The sequence below is a fragment of the Equus asinus genome, chromosome 14 (assembly GCF_041296235.1).
Source record: "Equus asinus isolate D_3611 breed Donkey chromosome 14, EquAss-T2T_v2, whole genome shotgun sequence".
Taxonomy (NCBI): domain Eukaryota; kingdom Metazoa; phylum Chordata; class Mammalia; order Perissodactyla; family Equidae; genus Equus; species Equus asinus.
Window position 1 is genome coordinate 47,627,065 of NC_091803.1, and position 15,851 is coordinate 47,642,915.

A 15,851-nucleotide genomic window follows, 5' to 3' on the forward strand; every position below is an offset into this window, starting at 1 on the left:
GCCACCACTTGTTCACGGATCGCACATTTATTGAGCGCCTATTATGCCTCGTGGGGATTCCAACCCAGCGGGAAAGATGGACGAGTTGGGGAGAGGGACAAAGCAGGCTGAGCCTCGCCCAGGAGGGTGGCCACGCCGAGTTCGCGGCCCCTCGCCGCCCTGCACAGCCGGCAGGGCCTCGGTGCCGCGCAGACTCCCGCCCGCCCCGCGCTCAGCCAGGCCCGCTCTGCAGTCGCGACCAGCTCTGCGCGCCAAGCGAAACGCTGAAAAGCAACGTAGGGCGGAGAGAGGTGAGAGGAGAGCCAAGTCGGGGGAGGGGAGGGAAATGACTCGTAGCCCTCTCCACCCGGGTTTCCTGAGGGTTAGGAAAGGAACGGTTTGGGGAAGGAATCTGGGGAGGGGGCTTCCGCGACCCGCGCGCCGCACTGCGCTCGCCGGCCTGGGTGAGGTCCGTAGGGAGGAGGCGCCAGGCTCGCCGTGACCTCGCTGGGGAGGGGGCCTCGCGTGCCGGCTCAGGGCGTCCCCAGCTCGCGCCGCCCCGCGCGCGCGGCCCTCCGCCGCCGCCGCCGAGCGCGCCAGCACAAAAAGGCTGCGGCCAGGAGCCCGAGGCCCGCGCCGAGCACGGCCAGCGCCGAGCCCTGGGCCAGGTCCAGGCGGGGTCCGCGCAGCGAGAAGGTGATGGCCGTGGCGGCAGCGCCGGCCAGCAGGGCGACGACGCCGAACGGCAGGACGCAGCGCGGCCACGAGCCCCCCGCACCGCCGGTGGCCAAGAGCAGGGCGCGCAGGGCCCCAGGAGGCTCGGGGGGCGCAGGGGACTCGGCAGGCGCCGCGGGCGGGGGCTCAGGCGCGCTCATGTCGCGCTCGGGGTGGGTGTGGGGCACCCGCGCAGCTCCAACTCCAGTCCTCGCCCGCCACGCCAGAGCGGATTGGCGGGGATGCAGTGACGCCACCGGGAACGCCAGGGAGAGGAGTTTGCCGTCACCACCTCCTGGTTTGGCGCGGAATCGGGGGAGGTGGGCGCTAATCCTGAGGGGTTCTCCCTTTCCTGCTGTGGGCGGGTGTTTTGGGGCCTACCCAGAACTCCCCCATCACGCTATCCGTGGCACCTCCCTGCCCAAGGCCCAGGGGTCCACAGCGGTCCGCAGGACATCACCAGTGCCCAGGACTGGCCCCGAATAGGTGGGTCACTGAGTCAATAACCTTTGGGTGCCCATCTGGGCCTCCCTAGGGATCAAGGTGGACAGCACCCCTGCTCTTGTGGGGCAAAGATCCAGTAGCGAAGGTGTACAATAAACCAAGTGAACCGGTGGATGAAATAATTCTGGAGACCACCTGCTATGAAAATGGAACCTGGGCTTCAGCAGGATGTTGGTGGGATTCACCCTGGGGATTAAGGGCTCCTTGAGACCTGAGCACCTGAGTACAAGGTCTGGAGGCAGCAGTGAGTGGCCAGGAGGGGGGTGGTTTTCGCCCAGGCTCCCCCTTTCCTATGGTTCCTGCCCTGGGCAGTGGATGGAGCTGTTTCACTCCCTGGAGGTCCCTCAGTGCAAGCAGGACCCTGGTTTTTCATGTCCTATTTTCGTCTCTCATCTGGTCCCTAGCAGCCCTCAAGACCCAGGACTCCATGTCCAAGGGTTCTAGCCAGCTGGACTGTGGAGCCCTTTATAAGTATAGTCTCCTGCCAGGGGCCTGGAGCCACCCTCAACATCGGCCAGTTCACCCTCATACCTGCAACACTTCACTTGGCCCTCAGCCTGGGCTTCTCCAGAAGCTACCTGCCTCCTGTGCCTGAGTCCCCTGCGGCAGAGGCTGGTGTTATTTCCTGTCCACACAAAGGCCAGTGCCCCAGGTCTGAGGATTGTGCTTGGTCCACATGGATGTTCAGGAAAGGTTCACTTAAAGAATGCCATAGCCAGGGCTGGCCCGGTGGCCGAGTGGCTAGGTTCGCACGCTCTGCTTTGGCAGCCCAGGGTTTTGCCAGTTCGGATCCTGGGTGCAGACATGGTACCGCTCATCAGGCCATGCTGAGGTGGCATCCCACACAGCACAACCAGAAGGACCTACAACTAGAATATACAACTATGTACTGGGGGGCTTTGAGCAGAAGAAAAGAGGAAAAAAAAGATTGGCAACAGATGTTACCTCTGCCAATTTTTAAAAGAAAACAAAAACAATGAATGCCATAGCCTCCCAGCCTTCACCAGGGAGCAGCACAGCCCCCTACCCCACCCCCAGCCTCCTGGGGCCCTGCATGCACTGCTCTTGGCCACTGGTGACACACGGGGCTTGTGGCCACACTACACCCTGCCATTTGGCATAATTGTCCTGATGGCCAGCGCCACCACCATGGCCACCACCTTCTCACTGCGTGGACCCTGCCTGGACCTGGCCCAGCACGCGCCGCTGGTCGTGTTCAGCATGGGGCTTGAGCTCAGCATCTTCACACGTCTCATTCATTTTCACTCCAGCCCCAGGGGTAACAACCACTACACCCAGTATGACAGTAGGGACAACACTGGGAATTGAGGCTCAGAGCCCTCAAGAATCTTTCTCAAAGTCCCACAGCAGCAAACGGGTCACAGTGTAAACCCAAATCTGTGACTGTTGTAAACCCAGAGGCCAGGACCTTGACCTCTACATTTTCTTGCCTTCCATGAAGCAACTGATTCTCCTTCAGCAGCGGAGGGAGGAGTCTCGGAGGAGGTGACAGTGGAGCAGGTAAGGGGTGATGGGTCTGTTCCCTGGCAGCAGCTCAGATGAGGGGCCCACAGTGGCCAGAGCAATGACCCAGGAGAAGTTGGTGGGCATGGGTGACAGGAGAGATGTGGTATAGCTTAAATATGTATTACTTTCTAAAATAGTTTTAATGTCACACGAGCGGCTTTTAAATCTAAAGCGAGAAAAAAAAAGGTTGCTAAGAAATACCCGCCTTGGGCCTCTGGTCTCCTGGAGCCTGTGGAAGGCCAGGCTGAGCCAAGCCTTGCCCAGCAGGTTTAACAGCTGTCAGAAGGGCCTTAGGTTCCTCAGGAAGAGCCAGGGAGCCATCCCCATCCCACCTCGGAAACATGGCTTCCCAGGGTACAGGCATCTCTGGTCCCACAGCCCCACTGAAAATTTCCTCAATCCACATGTACTTAAACCTGACCAGGGAGGGTGGGGCTCTCCCCAACGGCTTGCTCTCACCCCAGGGTCCTGAGGCCTGGGAGTAGGGCTGGGGGGGGCTGGCCATGGGAGGGCTCAGTCAGCAGGTTCATCTCGCAAGATGGTGAGGAAGTGCTCACCTCCCTCGCAGAGCAGGCTGTGCACAGCCCGGCACAGCGCCAGCCAGGGTGGCCCCAGAGGCTCCTGTGTGCTCACCAGGGGGAGGAGTTCAGCCATCAGGACCTGGGGGCATGGTGCAGGGTGAAGGTTTCAGGGGGCCCAGTCCTGGGTGGCTGGCCCAGGGACCCCACAGGGAGGGTGGGGCAATTCCAGGGCAGCTTCAAGGCTCCATATTCCAGCCCCTGTCTCCTCCCAAAGCTCCATGCTCTCTCCTGCTGCCCCTTGCTGGTGTTGTCTCCAGCACATGCACAAGCCCAGGGGCTCCCACCCTCCCGGTAGGTCCTAGGGGAAAGTGCGCAGACCGACTCTTGAGGCTACGCCCTCATGAGACTCCATACCCGGAGTCCTCCCCACAGCACCCAGTCACCCAATCCCCACTGCCACTCTGGAAGTACCTTTTCCAGGTGGATCTGCTCGTCCAGCATGGCTACCCGCAGCCTGAGGGACGCCAGGGTCTGCAGCTCCTGGGTGCTGGAGTAAAGAAGCAACTGGGGGCTCCAGATGGAGTCTGCTCCTCCTCCACAGGAAGATGGGGCACTGGGGAGTCTCCCCTCAGGCCATGGCGCCAGCTGGTGTTCCATCACAGCTGTGAGGACAGGGGGATGTGGCTTCATGAGGTGGGGGTCAGGCACCTCCTCCTCACTTGCCTTCACGAGGGTGTAAACTCTGTCTTTGTCTCCTAGATAAAACCCTATTGTCCAAAAACAACCATCTCTTACAATACCAAGAGAGTCTCTGCCAGTACCTGTCTGATTCTCACATGCCACTTTTTCAACAACTGGATAAATAAGCAATCTACTCAGTGACAGGGTTCTGTATGTCAGCAGAGGGAATGGAGTCGGAGAGCTGTCTCAGCTGGTCCCACAAGGGCAGCTGGTAAGAACTCAGGATGAAGTGGGGTGACGTGGGGAAGGGTCTGACTGCCTCTGCTCTGGAGCTGCTGTTAAAGTCCCAACACTGCCGCATGGCTAGAGGACCTTGACCCCCGACTGGACTTCAGCACAGGTGTGGGTGTGCACAGGGTTGGGGTCTCACCTGCACGCAGTTCCTGTAGCCTGTGGAGACACTGCCCTGCAATGGCCTGCAGCCCCTCCAGGGTGAGCAGGCAGTGGTACTCCTGCATCCAGTCCACTGGGTCTGTGCAAGAGTCAGAGAGTACAGGCCGGGTGCATGCCGGTCCTGGTGCCCTCCCTGAGCCCAGCCCTTCCCATCCCGACTCGAGACCAGCATCAGGGCCCACTCACCTGCTGTGAGCTCTTCCCCCATTCGCTGCCTCAGCAGTGAGCAGGCCTTCCGCAGGCGCCCCACCTCTGCCTCCACCTCGGCAGCACAGAGCCTGGAGCTGGGCCAGCCTGACTGGACACAGGTCAGGAAAACTCCCCTGTAGCCAGGCCCTCCCCGCCCCCACAAAGGACAGGGTCCAGGAGTTTCTCCTCAGACTCACCAGGTTTAGAGCCAGAACCTCCCCCTACACTCCCTCCCCCAGGCTCCCTCAAGCCCAGCAAGGATTTGGCCACCTGCATTTTCCGGAGGAACTGCGTCTTGGCGGTGGTAGTGGCATCCATGGAGTCACTGGTCTCTGTAGAGCTGAGTTGGGCCCACAGGCTGGGATGCACAGACGGGTACCCCGGGAACCAGAGAGGGACACGGTTATTCCGCCAGCTGGACTGGGCCTCTGGAGGTAGGCAAGGGCCAGCCAGGGTAGGGGTCCCAGCCTGGGGTGTGTGGCTCTACTGAATGCCAGGAGGGGGCCTGCAGGCCTCCTGGGGAAGCGAGAGGACACTGACCATGAAAAGGGGACAGAGCTGATCCACTCTGGGGAATATCAGGAGAAAATTCAAGGAAGCAAAGGAGAGGGGTGGGTAGTGACTGGTAACTGGGACAACTGGTAAGAGCTCTGGGTGCTGGCTTGAAAGGCACCACCTCATTTAACCCTCAAAACACCTCTGCGAAGCTGGTACCATAATTTTCACCTCCACAGGGAAGAAAATTTGGGACTTGGAGACACCAAGTGAGACACCAAGTGCCTTGCTCAAGGTCTTGCAGCTCATGAGTAGCTAAGCCAGGGGACTCAAAGCCCACTGAGTCTAAGGTGCCTATGACAGTGCTAGCTGGACAGACTTTTAATGTGGAGAGTATCCGCACCCGGTAAAGAAAGCAGAGGGACCTGATGGACACCTTACCAACATGGCCCCAGCTGCTCTCCACATTCCCCTGGTCTCCCCTCGCCCCCACCCAGCTGCAAGATTCAGCCTCACCGGGAATTCTGGGAAGCCGCCTTCCTGAAGGCCATGGGCAGCCGCAGCAGAATCCTGCAAGGGAAGCTGGTACTCAGAGCAGCCTCGCCTCACTTAGGGGCTGCAGGACCCGCTGCCTGCTCAGAACCCAATCAGGGAGGAGGCTTACCCCCCCCCCCCAAACCCCGGACGGGGCTTCCAGAGTGACCATGGGAGTCAGCCCAGGCTAGGTCTGCCATGGCTGAGTGAGGAGAGGGCACCACGACCAGAGCCCAGTCCCTCAGGGCCCAGCTGGAGCCTCCAGGCTGGCTGGATACAAGGATAGGGCACTGGACAGTCAGGGAGGAAAGTGGGACAGGCACTAGCACATCAGACCCAGCACCTTCACAGTCAGCTCTTCCACTCTGCCAGCTTCTGGACATGGGCCTCATGAGGTGGCACCAGGGGATCCCCTGGCCCACATCCAGCTCAACACCCTGCCCTCCCTGTCACCCCAAATCCCAGACTCCTGCTGCTGGCTAGGGTCTTAGCAGGTAGAGAGAGCAGTTCCTGCAGTAAGGGTCTGGGAAACCTACCCCTTCTGCTTGAGTGTGAAAGCTTCTGGGGCCTGAGGAGCAGCTGATGGGGCTATTTGTTGGTCCCTGAGGCCTGGTTCAGGCTTGGCAGCTTGAGCCCCTCTCGCCTTACAGGTCTGATCCCCCACTGACAGAAGCCTGAGCTCAGGGAGGCCCTTGGCAGGCACAGTGGTCTGGCGAACGCCCCTGGGGGGTTTTGTCTCTGATGCTCGGCGGCCAGCCTGGCCTGAGGCCCGGGGTGGGACAGAGGCTGTGGTGGCAGGAGAGACAATGGACCGAGACTTCCGGCTGGGGGCCTCGTCTCTTCCTCCAGCCTTAGAGAGGCCTTTTCGCACTCGTATAGCCTTCTCCAGTGCCTGGGTCAGAAGCTCCAGCTCCTTGAGGTCTTGGGGGCTGGGTGTGCGTGCTGCAAAAGCCAAGAGTCATGGAGTGGGCCTCACCACTATCCCCAAGAGGAGTCCCTCTCCACTGCACGCCAGAAGACAGGCCAGGGCAGCAACTGGTGGTGGCCGGGGCTTACCTGGAGGCCGGGCCTCTTCATTAGTATCTGGTCCTGGAGTTGGCTCCAGAGCCGGGGTCTCGGCTGGTTCCCTGCGAAGACACAGGGCAGCCACGGCTCGGCCAGGAGGACCCAACAGACCCCACGGGCCCCCTGGGTTCGGAGCCGACCCCAGCCTCGGGGCCTGCAGGGAAAGGCGGGTCACGGACGACCTGCAACTCGGAAGTGGGCGCGGCCTCCCGGCCCGGGGCTCTGAGTGAGGTCTGAGGGACGAGGGAGGGTGGCCGGGGTCCGCGTACCAGACCCGCAGCAGCCGCCGGGAGACGCGCAGACTCCGCTCCAGCTGTCGCTGTCGCTCGGCGCAGGCGTCCAGGGCGTCCCGCAGCTCGGCCAACAGCCTGGGAGGGACGCAGCGGCGGTCAACACCCCGCCGGCCTCGGGGCGCGCCCCCTCCCGCCCCCGCTCCCTCTGCCGCGCGAGCCTTACCGGCGCGAGCAGCCGGCGGGCAGCATGAAAGCGGCAGCAGCTGCTCACAATTTGCCGCCCCCCCCCCGGAAGGTCCCGCCCCTTCCTGGCTAGAAAACCGTCCCCTTCCGGCCTGGCTGCCCAATCCCGAGCTCAGAGCCCAGGGCCCGCCCCTCGATAGCCCAGCCCGTCCGACTGTGGCCCGCCCCGCCCCCGCCGCAGCTGAGAGCTGATCTGCGGGTGGGAGGCAGGGCCGGTGGAGGGACCTCGGGTGACACGCAGGTTTCTGGTGTGGACAGTTGGGCAGATGGTAGCACCTGTGACCGCTTAACGATTGGCTTTGTCTTTGTCCTTACTGAAGACGCTCTAAAGCGGAGCCGAGTTGCCTTGCTGACCCCCCAGCCACCAAAGACAGCGGCGAGGCAAGTGGAGGCGCCCAACAGATGTTTACTGGGGGAACAGTCGCTAATAGTGAGGATGACTTGTGTGTTGCGAGCGGGGACAAGGAAAGAGGGAGTGTTGACTTGTGGACATGCTAATGAAGTGAGGACGTCCAGTGTAGGCACCAGGTAGGCACCTGGGCAGAGGGATGAAGCCCAGGAGATGGAAGATGTGGCACATGAAGCAATGGGTCTGGGCACGATGGTCCAAGGTGGGGCTGATGTGCATGGACAGGGACGGGTGAGGGATAGATATGGAAGGGGATGCTGGCTGGGAGCAGTGATGTGTACAGCAGGGCCCAATGTCATTGGAAGTAACAAGAATAGACACTAATGCAAACCTTGCAGGGGCTGAGAAATCTCAGGGGGTAGCTGGAGGGACAAAACACTCGGGGAGGGAGGTGGTGTTTAGATGGAGAGGTGTCCATTTCATAGTCACTAATAGGAAGGTGCTGAGGCACAGGGGACAGAGACATGAAGGAGGGAGTTGAAGGTGCAAGGCAGAGAAAGGGAAGGGGCTCGGTGGGGACCCAGGCAGCCTTAGGACTGCTCTTAGAATGGGCCCCTCCATGGGCAGTTGCCTCTTCATGCCTGGTGGGGGGAGGCTGATGGCATTCCCAACTAAAATGAGATTCTCTGAGATTCAGGGAGACCCCACACCACAGTCAGGGGGCACCAAGGTGACCATTAGGATTTGGAGAGATGCAGGGAGACCCCACACCACAGTCACACAGTATTAGGTCCCAACTGGGGTGGTTTGCTCCTATAGGTGCAAGCTGGGAGAAGGCAGAAAACTGGGTCCCTCCAGAGCTGAGATTTTGATGAGGGGCCGTGGACCAGGGATGAGGCAGTTCAGATATGCACATCACTTGGCTGCCACTTATCCTCATCACATTTAATCCTCACAACACCCCTGTGAGGTAGGTATTATTGTCTCATCTTATAGACAAGGAAACTGAGGCTCACACATGCCCAGGGGCACACAGTCGACAGGAGAGGTCTGCAATCCCACAGCCAGGGTCCCCTCACACCCCAACCATGCCCCACCCAGGGTGGTCAGAATTCTCTTACAGTAGCAAAAAGACAGCTCACACAGGGTCATCAACACACACACAAAAAACACCCAGAAAATCTGCCATGGAGTCAGCATCTCCAAGTCCCTGTAGTTCTGGTTCAAGAGCATTTGGGGGACACTCCTGGCAGGCCAAGTGGTTCTTTCTGATATTTCAAGAGGAAACAAAAGCTATCACAGCAGGGTGAGTGTGTAGGTGGTCGACCCAACTGGGGAGAGAGGTCAGGGTCAGTCTTTGGCAGATCCCTCAGGTGCTTTGACCGCTGCCCCCACTGGGGAGCCTGAGTCTCTATGGCTCATTATTGTTGGGTACCCTCAGCAGATCCACCCTCACTCACAGGCAGGGACAGCTCCTCTGAACCTCGCTGTTCGGCATCTTGGCCAACTCAGATGTCACAGATGACGCTTATTTTTTTTTCTGGCTAACATCTCTGGGAAAATTCTTTTTGCATAAAGAGTGTCAGGATAGCAATGAGGGGTATGAATCAGATTTTCTTTTTTTAGTTAAGCCTAAATAATGTTAAGAATCTCTTGTTTTTTAATTTGATACCTTCTATTTTTAATTTTTCTTTTGTTTTCATCTCAGAAGAAGAATGAAGAATGGTAATAAAGACAGGTAAAGAAATGGCCCAGAAATTCAGTGCAAAGAGAGACGTTCCTACGAACACTATCTGTTGGAGACACAGACGAATCATTCTGGGAGGAGGGATAGATTCTAACACGAGCTGAGAGTGCAGAAGGGAGGGAACCTGTGGCCATGACATCAAGGCCCTGGCCTGCAAAAGGTCAGGGTCTTCACACCTGGCAGTCACACACAGTCCATACTGACGTGCAGGGCAGCACCCCTTCACCATGGGACCTGCCACCCAGTGAGGAAGGGAGCGGATGCCCAGGCAGGTGGACTCAGGGATGGTGGTGGGCTCAGAGCTATCAGCTCACCCTGGAACCCAAAGCGAGAGAGATGCGGGGAGGGGTAAGCTGTGCCAGGCTTCCTGGTCACACATGTTCTCCATTGTGAAAGCTGTTGGCTTCTGGGATAGGGATCAGTGGGACTGGGAAGATCAGGATGTGGGCTTAAGCTTCCTGGAGAAAGCAGGATGGACACAGGAGGGGACAGAGAAATAGGCTCCATGTGGTGTGACATGATTGCTTGGAGGCTAAACTTTCCAAAGAGAAGGATCTGAGGTTTTTGTTCTGATTCAGACATTCTAATGGCTCACATAGGACTCCCCTGGAGAAAGAAACTTAGTGCTCCAAGTTCTTCTCTCTGTTCCCTGTGCGATAGAACAAGTCTACAAGCCCCCACCACTTGCTAATGCAACAGCAGCCCTCCTTCAGCAAACTTTCACTGCGGCAAAGGCTCTGACACACTCACAGCTTCAGGAAGCCCAAGTTCATCTCCTCCTCCCCCTCCACGCTGTGGGCGGATAGGTTTTTCCTCTTCACCTGTTGCTGGGGAATGCTGCTCTCTGGGGGGCTCGGGGGACGACACTGTAAACATGACTTCCTGGTGTGATGGTGGCAAGGCTGCGTGTTCAAGTCACTGCCTGGGGACAGCACTGAGGTAGATAGGGGAGGGCCCCCTGAGCTGCTGTCCACAGAGTTTGTGGGACTCGCACTGTTGACAGAGGAGTACCCTGAGGTCGTGATGTCCTTGCCTGGCTCCTTCCTGCTGCAGAGACGGGGCTCAGGCCCTGGGGTCGGAGGTGTCTGGGTTCCTGGCACCAAAGCCTGTGGATTCTGGTGTCCCTTGTCCTCTGGGCAGGCCTCTTCGTCACTCGATTCCTGGCAACAGTGCTGCTCTGGGTTCAGGTAGACCACCGTGACATCGAGAATGCCACTGGGAGCTGTCACTGTGGGAGATGTCAGAGGAGAGGTCAGGCCACAGCCCGAGCATCATGGTGACCCCCTGCCCGGTCAGGACCCCAGGGTCCAGCTCTCAGTCAGGACTGGTGTGGCTCTTGGTCACACATGCTGGACCTTGCTTGACAGTCCTGCTCCCCTTTGGGTAAGAAATTGAAGGTGAAGTGCCTCCTTCAAGCTTGGGGTGGCACTCAATGTGAATTGGGGGACAGTAGGAAATGAGAACAAACTGGCCATCTAATAATTAATCTGCCAAGTCGACACAGAAGCAAGCAATTGGAAAAATCGATAGAAACTGCTTGAGCTGGGCTCCCTGTGCAGAAGGCAGCCTGAGAACATGGGGACAGAGCCTCCGACAGCCTGCCCTGAGGGGTGCATGAGGCACAGAGCCCAGCAGGGTGGTCAGGGCACATCTCGCACAATGTTCTGGAAAGATCTTATTGTGAATTCCAGACAAGATCTCTTCCTCTTCCCCTTTTCTGGCGAGGTCCTTCCATCAACACAGGCCTAGTTGGAGCAGGACACAGTTTTGGCCTAAATTCTCTCCTCCCTGTGGGCTGGGAGAACACCCCTCCTCCACCCTCACTGTGGTATTCCAGGATCTCTGTTCTCTCACGTCTACTTGTGTGGAATGTGTTCTTCTGCAGATAGAACACCTCACCCCTCCTGGCCCAGCACCTGGGTGGCAGTGTGGCCGTGGCACTCACCGTCACCCTCCTTCTCGCCCTCGCTCTCCTGGTCGCCCTCATAGCCAGAGCAGTAGTCCAGGCTCCAGTCCAGGAAGCTGCCTAGCAGCGTTTCCTCCTGGCTGGAAAGCTCTGCAGTGGGCGTGGTGACGAAGCTGCCTCTGTCCTCCTGGAGGCTGTTCTCCCGCTTCCTGCGAGGTGGGAGAGCCAGGAATCTGGTCACAAGTGGCAGTGCTGGGAGGCTGGCCTGGTCCTTGGGACCTGCCCACCCTGCCCCAGTGTGCTGTGAGCAGGGACAACAGAGCCACCCAGTGCCTGCCCTCAGGAAGCTCACAGCACAGAGTCATGGAGGCACAGTTGGCAGCACAGTGAAGGTTCTGCTCACCTGGACTCTGCAGAATCAATAGGAGTTCTTCAGGTAGGTGAGGTTGAGAGGAGAAGTTATTTCAGATGGTACAGCTAGGAATTGAGATGGGAAAGACAGGAGTACATGGGATACACACAGGAGAGAGGGTGAAGATGAGAGTGGAGACAAGGGTGGAGCAAGGAAAGCTCTGAGGACACTAATCAGGTTACAGCTGGAATGGGGGGAGTGACAGCAACACCGAGGAGCAGGGCAGCCCAGGATGGCATAAAACTGGCATATGGCTGGGCCAGAGCCAGAGCTGGGTTCAACTTGTGCTCAAGACTATCCTCCCTCAAAGGGAGCCAGGTTAAAGCAAGACAGACAAACATGGGGGCCGGCCCCGTGGCCGAGTGGTTAAGTTCACGTGCTCTGCTTTGACGGCCCAGGGTTTTGCTGGCTCGAGTCCTGGGCATGGACATGGCACTGCTCATCAGGCCATGCTGGGGCGGCATCCCATATGCCACAGCCAGAAGGACCCACAACTAAAAGATACACAACTATGTGCTGGGAGGCTTTGGGAGAAAAAGGAAAATAAATAAAAATAAATAAAAATAGAACAAAAAAAGAGAGACAAACATGTGGGAGAAAGAGGACGGGGCTGTGGAGAGTGGAGAGCAGGCCCAGGTGCCTGAGGCCTGGATTCAACCCCAGCTTCAGTTTTCGTGGGATCTGCTGCTTCTCCCTGCTATGCTTTAGGAGTCCCTTGTGTAAAAGTGGGTAACGGAGCCCCTCAGATGGCTTCAGGGGTCACCAGGGAACCCAGGCCTGACACACAGGAGCCAACACGGCATCGTATCATCACAGATATGGGGCTTACTAACCGCTTGGTCCTCCTTCCAGAGGGAGAGCTGAGGAAGGCGTGAATTTCCCCTGTGCTGAGGAAAGACGCAGGTTCTGGGCTCTCCTGTTTCACTCCGAGAGCCGTACACAACTGGCTGTAGCTCAGCACCTGCGAGGAAGCCAGGGTCAGAGGCGGGGAAGAGGCCCGAGGGGCAAGCAGGGCCCATCCCACCCCAGCACCCTGATTAGACCCCCGGGTGGCACCTCTTCCTGGCTGATTTCTTCATAGCGCTTGTCCTCGAATCGCTGCTTCACAGCGGTCAGAGAGACTTGCCTGTAGTCTTTGGGGGCGTCATCATGGAAGCTGCAAACAGAAGGACACGTTGTAAGGCACAGCGGGACACAGGCGGGGGCGAATGTGGAGCTCCAGGACAGGTGGCATCAGCACTCCAACCCCAAGATCCTCCCATTTGAGCCTCCGCTCACTGAAGTGAGAGGGGACAACACACTTCCAACAAAGCCCAGAGATGGGAGGTAAACAGGGCACCGCTGCAGAAAAGTCTAGTGGTTCCTCAGACAGTTAGACCCACAGGCACCCATGAGCCAGCACTTCCACTCCTGGGTGTTTTCTGAAGAGAAATGTGAACATACATCCACAGAAACTTGTACACAAATGTTCACAGCAGCATTATGCACAGCACCCAAAAGGGGGAAAAACCCCAATGTCTACCAGGGCATGAATGAATAAACAAAAGTGGTCCGTCCATACAGTGGACAATCATCACAGTGGAAAACACTATGTAGTGAAAGAGGCTGGTCACAAAAGCAACATCTTGTAGGATTCCATTTCTACGAAACGTCCAGAACAGGCAAATCCATAGAGACAGAAGTAGATGGATATTTGCCTAGGGCTGGAGGGGAGGGGCTAATAGGTAAAGGGTGTGGGGTTTCTTTCGAAGGTGGGAAAAATCTTCTAAAATTAATTGTGGTGATGGTTGCAAAACCCTGAATATACTAAGAGCCTGTTGAATTAGACACTTAAAAAAAAAGTTTAATTTGTAAATAAATGTTTCTAATTTATCTGGTTTGAAAAAAAATAACTCCTCCAGGGGATAGGGAGACAGCCTAGCAACAACTTTTGGTAGCTAGCATCAGGGAACGACTATTTGCACTCCTAGAGTGAGCAGCTGTGGGGTCAGACACACGCTGACCCGTCGACCATCACCAGTGCTCTCCATCCATCAGCTACGAAGTTTGCGCACCACAGGAGAAAATAGGGTGGGTCAAAGCACACGCCAGCTCCCAAGCTGACGGGTCCCCATGGCTGGAGCACGGTGGGGGCAGGCAGAGGGAGAAGCAGCAGATGGGTCAGAGAAGGGGCTGGTCAGAGGGATTTGGGGCCGTGCCCAGAGAGTTCTGATCTCATTCCAGAAGGTATAAGCAGAAGGGACAGGTTTAGGCTCAGAGGCGGCTGGGGGAGGTCGAGGGGACCAGATCCTGAGATATGTGAAACAAGTGCATTGACCTTGAAAACTACTAGGGTTGGCCTGAGGTCTCTGCTAGGATGACCAGGGCCTCATCCACCAAGCACCAAATGCAGTCTAGGAGGAGGAAGGGCCCAGGGAAGAGAGGGGATCCAGCTCGGACGAGCTGGCAGGGGCGTCTGGGGCTCAGGTCAGAGGTCGGGGTTTAGATGTGCTCTGAATCCTGGAAGTGGTTAAGTCTCCCAGTGCGTGTCTGGGAGAGGCAGAAAGCAGGATGACCAGATCCTCCCTCCCTCAGGCAGGGGAAGGGGATGCTAAGGCAGATGCTGAGGCAAGTGTGGCCTTAGGAGGAAGATGGAGGTCACTGGGGCCTTTACCAGATTGCATATGCTAAATGTGGGGGTGAGGGGAGCTGGGCCCAGAGTGAGCAGGACTGAGGAGTGGAACACGCCTGCCAGCCAAGCTGAGGTAGGAGGAGAGGAAAAGGGCTGCAGCAAGAAGCAGACTCAGTCCTGGTATGTGCCGACCTCTGAGCTAGAGGAGAACCTGCCCCACACTGAAACCACCACCAGTCAGGGGCACGGCCTCATTTTCTCCATGACGTTCTGCCACCTGTGGAATTAGGTTTCGGTTGGGAGGGGCTGCTGCACACAGATTCAGTGTGAAAAACACATGAAATAAGCAACATGGACCTGGAAATTTTAAATGTCAACTCAGACATACAACTCACTGCAGGAAGGTCTGTGTGGACCGACAGCCCTCCGGTGAGAGCACAGTCCTCGTGGTACTTGAGGACACATCATCTGTGGCAGAGGTTGGGTCAGGGGACTCACTTCCTTCTACAGACTTACCACTTTTGATGAAGGCTCAGGACACAGGGTATGAGGTCTTCACAGGAGAACCCGGTGAGGTCCCACAGCCGAGTGGTCCAGGGCTGAGCTGGAGAGAAAGGCAGGAATGGCAAGGCTGTTCTGACACCCACTCACGTCCCACAGCCCTGATGGTTCTGTTGTGGAGTTTCCCAGAGCTCAGGGTTGAAAAGACCCCGTATATAAAGCATGCGTGCTCATTGTCAACAGTGTGGGAAATATTTAAGAACCATCTCTGACCTCACCCCAGAGAATGGCTTTTAGTCCATTCTGGTGTTTTCTTCTTGGGGAGGGAGGGGCACATTTCTTTTTCTCCCGTCATCCCTCTTGTATTTGAGCATCATCTCCAGACCCTGGGAACCTCCCAGGCCCCAGGCTCAGCCTGTGCTGAGTGGCTGGCTAGAAGGGTGGGCTCCTTACTCTGCCCGTGTGTCAGCCTTGCCAGGAGTAGGGCGGCTGCAGCCAGGCGGGCTGGGGCATAGGCGGCCAGGCTGGTGTGCAGCAGGGAGAGTTCACAGAGGAAGCTGCACAGGTGCTGGGTTCTTGGCGCCATGGGGACCAGTGTCAGCAGGACATCCTTGTAATCGACCACAGTGGGAACCTACACAGAACAGGGAGATGGACACGGGGTCTCAGCACACAGAGGGCTCTTGTACCCACTCAATGGGGAAGCTGGTTCTTGGAAACACCACTCCAAGGCATGGCCTAGTGCAGGGTCTGGCCCGAGTGATGTTCATGCTGGATGCCAGAGCATGCAGTGATGAGAAGCAGCTGTGGCCTAGTGTCCTCTGGGTCCAGGATGACTTCCCAGGGCTGGAAAGCTAACCGCCATGCGGATATGCGCTTGGCTCCTCCCATCCCCTCACATGACCCCAACTTTGATTTAAAAGGAAAAAGCAAACAGCCACTTACTCGAATCTTCCCTTCCAGGGCAGAGATGATCTCTCCCATCATCCTCACCAGGTCCTCATACTTGTATGTGTTGTCCGTGAGCCACACAGCCTCTCGGATTGTCAGGATCTCTTTGCTGATGAACCTGAAATGTCAAGGAGCAGTTTGAGCACTGAGCCCACTTCCCTCAGTGACAGAGAGAGGTCAAAGAGTGGACCAGCTACCCACGGCTGCTGAGGGGAATTGAAAAGGTCATATGCCCC

The 15,851-nt window shown here is 57.5% G+C and overlaps 2 protein-coding genes and 1 long non-coding RNA gene across 8 annotated transcripts in view; 1 reads left to right on the plus strand and 2 right to left on the minus strand.

Annotated features, from left to right (window-relative positions):
- On the minus strand, positions 1-7,205 carry TEDC2 (tubulin epsilon and delta complex 2). Of its 6 annotated transcripts, none has more exons than XM_014848998.3 (11): positions 7,119-7,205; positions 6,932-7,030; positions 6,654-6,724; positions 6,134-6,539; positions 5,580-5,633; positions 4,839-4,926; positions 4,566-4,677; positions 4,357-4,458; positions 3,717-3,907; positions 3,282-3,384; positions 2-263 (listed from the first exon to the last, which is right to left on the minus strand). In XM_014848998.3, exons 1-11 carry the CDS (start codon positions 7,142-7,144, stop codon positions 28-30), a joined length of 1,488 nt encoding a protein of 495 aa, XP_014704484.1. In that variant the 5' UTR covers positions 7,145-7,205; the 3' UTR covers positions 2-27. The 6 variants fall into 6 exon arrangements, with proteins under 6 accessions (XP_014704485.1, XP_014704484.1, XP_014704487.1 ...); XM_014849001.3 differs by lacking the exon at positions 2-263 and adding an exon at positions 2,835-2,890; XM_014848999.3 differs by lacking the exon at positions 5,580-5,633 and having other exon boundaries at positions 1-263.
- LOC139040232 (uncharacterized) lies at positions 159-15,763 on the plus strand. Its single transcript, XR_011494391.1, has 3 exons — positions 159-290; positions 2,660-2,718; positions 15,628-15,763. It is a non-coding gene; the product is annotated as an uncharacterized lncRNA (long non-coding RNA).
- Positions 8,407-15,851, minus strand: part of CCNF (cyclin F) — a 22,077-nt gene continuing 14,632 nt past the window's right edge. The window contains exons 11-17 of the mRNA XM_014848997.3: positions 15,610-15,733; positions 15,118-15,298; positions 14,680-14,767; positions 12,609-12,708; positions 12,386-12,513; positions 11,180-11,349; positions 8,407-10,462 (exon numbers count right to left, since the gene is read on the minus strand). Coding sequence (XP_014704483.1) covers positions 9,981-10,462; positions 11,180-11,349; positions 12,386-12,513; positions 12,609-12,708; positions 14,680-14,767; positions 15,118-15,298; positions 15,610-15,733 — 1,273 coding nt within the window. The 3' untranslated portion in view covers positions 8,407-9,980. The remainder of the gene's footprint in view (positions 10,463-11,179; positions 11,350-12,385; positions 12,514-12,608; positions 12,709-14,679; positions 14,768-15,117; positions 15,299-15,609; positions 15,734-15,851) is intronic.

Bases quoted from the DNA above. Each gene is read 5' to 3' on its own strand.
- TEDC2 (XM_014848998.3), bottom strand. From the start codon at position 7,144: ATGCTGCCCGCCGGCTGCTCGCGCCG. The intron at 7,031-7,118 runs GTAAGGCTCGCG...CGTCCCTCCCAG, and splicing joins CCCGCCGGCTGCTCGCGCCG to GCTGTTGGCCGAGCTGCGGG. The intron at 264-3,281 runs GTGAGCACTTCC...GTTGCTTTTCAG, and splicing joins CAGCCTGCTCTGCGAGGGAG to CGTTTCGCTTGGCGCGCAGA.